The sequence below is a fragment of the Salvia miltiorrhiza genome, chromosome 1 (genome assembly GCF_028751815.1).
Source record: "Salvia miltiorrhiza cultivar Shanhuang (shh) chromosome 1, IMPLAD_Smil_shh, whole genome shotgun sequence".
NCBI lineage: Eukaryota > Viridiplantae > Streptophyta > Magnoliopsida > Lamiales > Lamiaceae > Salvia > Salvia miltiorrhiza.
Genome location: NC_080387.1, coordinates 56,717,008 through 56,722,684, shown reverse-complemented (window position 1 = coordinate 56,722,684; position 5,677 = coordinate 56,717,008). Strand labels below are relative to the sequence as shown.

General features: G+C 37.9%; 1 protein-coding gene across 1 annotated transcript; it reads left to right on the top strand.

Annotated features, from left to right (window-relative positions):
* The first annotated feature begins 2,093 nt into the window (after positions 1 to 2,093).
* On the top strand, positions 2,094 to 3,641 carry LOC130996132 (protein SHORT-ROOT-like). The gene has a single exon (XM_057921647.1). The coding sequence runs from the start codon at positions 2,250 to 2,252 to the stop codon at positions 3,513 to 3,515; it is 1,266 nt and encodes a 421-aa protein (XP_057777630.1). The 5' UTR covers positions 2,094 to 2,249; the 3' UTR covers positions 3,516 to 3,641.
* Positions 3,642 to 5,677: the final 2,036 nt, after the last annotated feature.

Here is a 5,677-nt window from a genome sequence, read left to right as displayed (position 1 = left end):
TAGCCCACTGGCCACCGGGTCCTCACTTTAGTGAAGTGACCCGGGTTCGATCCCTCTTGAGAGCGAATTGGAGATTGGAGATATAAGGTGGATTTGGTGAATGGAGAGATAAGGTGGTTCTTGGAGTGGATGGGGAACTAATTACTAACATCTAATATGACTTTGCCCGATCAAAAAAAAAAGAAAAAAAAAAAGAAAAAGAATTTACTTCTATACCAATTTCGGCAGTCCATGTATTTTTATCCTTACTAATTTACCGTGCCCAAAAAGGCAAAACGGAATTCAAGGATTGGTCAGACTTAAGCAATTTATTGGTCAATGCCTCTTTGTCGTTGACGTGCATGCATTAAACCTAATTGAGAAATTAAGTTTTTTTTTTTTTTTTTTTTTTGAGTTTGAGAAATTAAGTTTTTTTTTTTTTTTTTTTTTTTGAGTTTGAGAAATTAAGGTTTTACTTATTGATCACTTTGACGCATGGGCGGAGCCATGCTTGGGATGGGGTGGGCTTAACCAATTTTATTTAAGGAAAATTCTCACTAATTCCTTTTTGTAAGATAAAGAATGTATTCTCAAAACAATAAATCTATGTAGCCACAATATTGTGGCCACCCACACACTAGCTAATATAATAAGAAAATTCTTGATTTATTTAATTATTATCATTAATGAACCATTTTTAATGATATAAGTAACTCAAAACAAAATACAGACTACTAATAATCTTTTCATTCATTGCTCTCCCACAGTTGCCGCTACTTACACTAGCCCCCAAGCAAAAACACTAACTTCGCCACTGCTTTGACAAGAATCTAGAAATCAGCCAGTAATCTTTTTTAGATGAAATTTTTAAGTACATAAAAGAGAGGGAATTCAAGAACTTGAAATATTTCGACTGTACACTAATAATATTGCTGTGCATGAACAACTAATTAGTACATTAACCAAGACGAATGATATATATATATATATATATAAATTAATTTAAAATATTATACACAACGTTTGGAGAAAACCAAGTCAAAATGAAGAATTATACATATATTTTGTCTTCACTATATAGTTCTTATCATCATCTACTTGTTCTCATTAGCCTAGCAAGAGCAAAAGTCCGACCTGGACTCTATTAATTAGCGTTAAACCGAGATGCATTATTTTAATAAAGATTCCATTGCATTTATGCCTATTTATATTCAGTGAAAACGATTAAATTTTTTTTCGTTGAGAGGCGAACATCATAAACATCATTAAATATTCCTTTGATGATGTAACATATTGATCATTTTGTCTTCCCGTTTGTTCCTAGGCTTTATATAGTTCAATTGAAGTATATATAATTAACATCATGCAAAGCCAAAATAGAATAAAAGGTTGCTTCAAATTCCACCAATAAATCCAGGAAACGAAAATGCTAATTGGAGCACAAAATACTGAATTCAATTTTTTATCGCCCACAATATAAAATTAAAGAATAATTAAAAAATAAAAGGATGTCAAACTACTTGATTTTCTTTTATCTGACCTTTTATTTTATTTTGCTAGGCAGTTATGGGATGAGATCCAGTGTCCCATAATCTTATGTGTCCCATGCTTATATTTATTATTTTAAAAATATTTTTTTATAAAAATTAAATTTATTATAATATACCATGACTTATATTTAATTTTTATTTCAAAAAATTAATTTTTTTAAAAAATATATACCATGACTTTGAATTTATCAACCTATTATTAGCTAATAAAAGTGAAATTAAATGATAAAAAATAATTATATAACCTAGATTGATGAAATAAACCATAATTAATAATCACAAAATTAAACTAAAGCATATAAAGTTGAAATTGAAGAAATTATATATAAGAAATTAAACGAAATTGAAAATGGAACACAAAGTGGGATATAAAGTGTGGTACACTGAATCTCATTCCCAGTTATCATGCATAACAACTACTTAATTAGTCGCGCGCTTAAAGAAAGCGATATATATATAAGGTAAATTAAATTAAGTTATAAATTAATATTGAATCAACCATATAATTTATTAATTTATTGTCTATGTACTATGATGCATGATGGACCCATTCTCCTTTAAATAGTATGAAACAAGTTAATATGAGAATGAGCATATATAAACTGACTGAATCCTTGTATTGTATATACGAATTGAATTCCCCCATATCTTTTGTTTTCTCTTCTTTATCCTATTCCAAATGCACCGTAGCTTGGGTCCAAGCCCAGCAACGTAACAGCCATGGATACCAATTCCAAATTCCTCCACACCATCGCCAACCCTAGAATCACTACCAATGGAGGCTTACTCCATCTAGACATGCAGCCCACCACCTCCTCCTCCTCCGACTCCGCAGCGGAGGGTACCGGCGACGCCAAGTGGGCGTCGAGGCTCCTCCGCGACTGCGCGGCCGCCATGTCCGACAAGGACTCCGCCAAGATCCACCACCTCCTCTGGATGCTGAACGAGCTCGCCTCCCCCTACGGCGACACCGACCAGAAGCTCGCCGCCTACTTCCTCCAGGCCCTCTTCTGCAAGGCCACCGACTCCGGCCGCCGCTGCTACAAAACCCTAATCTCCGTGACGGAGCGGAGCCACTCCTTCGACTCGGCCAGAAAACTCATCCTCAAATTCCAAGAGGTCAGCCCCTGGACCACCTTCGGCCACGTGGCGTCCAACGGAGCCACGCTGGAGGCCTTGGAGGGCGAGCCCAGCCTCCACGTCATCGACATCAGCAACACGCTTTGCACCCAGTGGCCCACCCTTCTAGAAGCCCTCGCCACCCGCACCGACGACACCCCCCGCCTCCGCCTCACCGTGGTCGCCGCCACCGCCGCCGCCAAATCCGCCATGAAGGAGATCGCTCCGAGGATGGAGAAATTCGCCAGGCTCATGGGCGTCCCCTTCGAGTTGACCGTCATCGCCGGTCTCAACCGCCTCGGCGATCTCACCAAGGACGACCTCGCCGTGCGCGAGGGCGAGGCCGTGGCGGTCAACTGCGTGGGCGCGCTGAGGCGCGTGGACGTGGAGGAGAGGAATCGCGTGATCGAGACCATCAAATCGCTAAACCCTAAGGTGGTGACGATCGTGGAGGAAGAGGCGGATTTCTCGAGCAACAGGGAGGACTTCGTCAAGTGCTTCGAGGAGTGTCTGAGATTCCACACGGTGTATTTCGAGATGCTGGAGGAGAGCTTCGCGCCGACCAGCAACGAGAAGCTCATGCTGGAGCGCGAGTGCGCCAGGAGCATAGTTAGGGTTTTGGCGTGCGACGACAAAGTTGAGGATTGTGATAGTGAGAGGAGGGAGAAGGGGAGGCAGTGGTCGGAGAGGCTCCGGGAGGCGGGGTTCACGGCGGCGGCGCACAGCGACGACGTTGTGGACGACGTGCGGGCGCTGCTGAAGAGGTACAGGGCGGGGTGGTCGCTGCTGCTGCCCGGAGAGGATGGGATTTATTTGGCATGGAAAGAGGAACCTGTAGTATGGGCATCGGTATGGAAACCATCATAATATTATACCCATTTTCACATATATATAATAGCATCACATTAATTTCTTCATATTCATTATTATTATCACCAAAAAAATTGGTTGTGTGCTTCATTATATATTTACACTGCTAAGAGTTTATTCAAATTTTTGTGCTTGTTTCTTCGTCTATGTTTTTTACGGTTGTTGTTTGAAAGCTTTTGCACTTCATGTATAACGAATCGTTTTGGGGAAGGATGAATATGCTTTTTCTTTGTCTAATGAACCTAGCTAGCTATAGTAGCTAGTAGTGCTCACTACTGTATATATATATATATATATATATCCGTCTATGTTGTATGTAGTATATATATTGGTAAAAATTTTAATCACGTAAGTATGTTTCCATTGAAAACTATATATCATTATATATATTTACTTAAAAGTAATTATTTTAATTTGCAGTAATTTCTTGTGACGTTCTATATATAGATATTTCATGTAGTGGTGATCTTGATCATATATAGCTAGCTAGCTTACATGGAGTACATCATTTTCGCATTTCCTGGTACACCGGTGATAAATTAGTAGTAAAATTTATCTCTCAACTTCTAGGGATCCAGTTTGTATCATCTACAAACTAATCAATGAGGCACAGTTGGATGCATCCGCTTTAATTTAAATATGTGATAATTAATTGGAGTGGATGTGCCATATATACATTGCAAAATATCCTGCACGACGAGAAGCAATATTATGTTAAATTAAAGGCGAGTCATATTATGAATGAGTTTAAATTTTGGTCACAAAATCCGTGTGAAATTGAGGCATTTGTTGTAGATGGAGTTGGAGCTAGGGTGCATTAATTTTGGTGAAGACATATTAGTGGGTAGTGGTAGCAATTAATTAGAGAAGATTAATTAGGATTTGGGAAGATGATATCGTGTTGGTGGCAAGCAAAGGTACACCAAATGAATCCCAGAGTTGTCTTTTTGTCTAGTGAAGAAAAATGTGATATGAAGAGCATATATATTGATCTCCCCTTAATTTCCACCAACATAATGTAGTGGGTAAATGCTTTTCCAGATTTCGGATAAGACCACTCCTCATTTTTAATCTTTCCACACTTTATTAATTTTTGCTTTTGTCACTTTATATTTAGATGGTAAGCTTTCTTTGCAAAAGTAGGGACCTCTTCCCTCTCTTAGTCTTTCGGAGAAGCTAGGACCCCTACTTAGATACAACAACACCAACCTTGGCCTGCTTCCCAACTCTACAACACACACATATATGTAATTTCAATTATTTCTTTTTTTTCTATTTAAATCTTCCAATAGGATATTTTATTTCCCCAGTATATAATTGCAGGCCACTTTGATCTCTCAATAGACCATGCTCACATGCACTGATCACTCTCTTTCTAACTAACTGCATGTTATGAATTTTCTACAAGAAGATGTATATTAATTTCTGAACTCTTAGGTCAAAGCTTTATTCCATTTCTAATTAAGATCAGTGAATGTTCATGCTCTTGCTACATATATATATATATATATATATATATATTCAGGAAGAATTTTTTAAATAGTTTTTAATTTTTTATTTACTTCCACACCGTGTCCATCAGTCACCTTCAGCCTCGCCGCCGCGTGCAAGTGCCTCAGCGTCAGCGGCGGAGGTAGAAATTTTTGTTGGGGGGAATTATTTGCTCCAAATTTCATGATATATAAGTATAGGGAGAAAAGTTTGTCCATATTATTAAAAAATGATGTTAGGGGGTAGGCCCCCCTAACTACGCCACAAATTTTTCATGCATGCTGCAACTGTGGAAAAGTGATCGAGTTCAAAGCATTCGAGTGTTTTGTTTAGCTAGTATACAAATTCACAAACATATATATCGTGTAATCGTACGTCGTGAATTTTGTGTACTAAAAAGATAATTTCCAAAGCTTACGTACGTACGTTTGATTTGGTGGATAAAATAGATAATAATAATAGTATCGATTATTTTACCTATCATAATTTGTCACTCAAAAATACCCTTGACAAGGGTGGCTTTAATCATGCGCCTATAACCCCAACTTTCGTGTGTGGATTCCACAATGTCACATCAAATTTTTAAAATCCATCAACTTTTATTATACTTTTCTCTCTAATAATTAATTTACAAACTCAACTTTCATATGAATCTCACTATTACACAC

What these genes read in the sequence shown, in the direction of transcription:
- LOC130996132 (XM_057921647.1), top strand. Translation starts at nt 2,250, where the DNA reads ATGGATACCAATTCCAAATTCCTCCACACCATCGCCAACCCTAGAATC.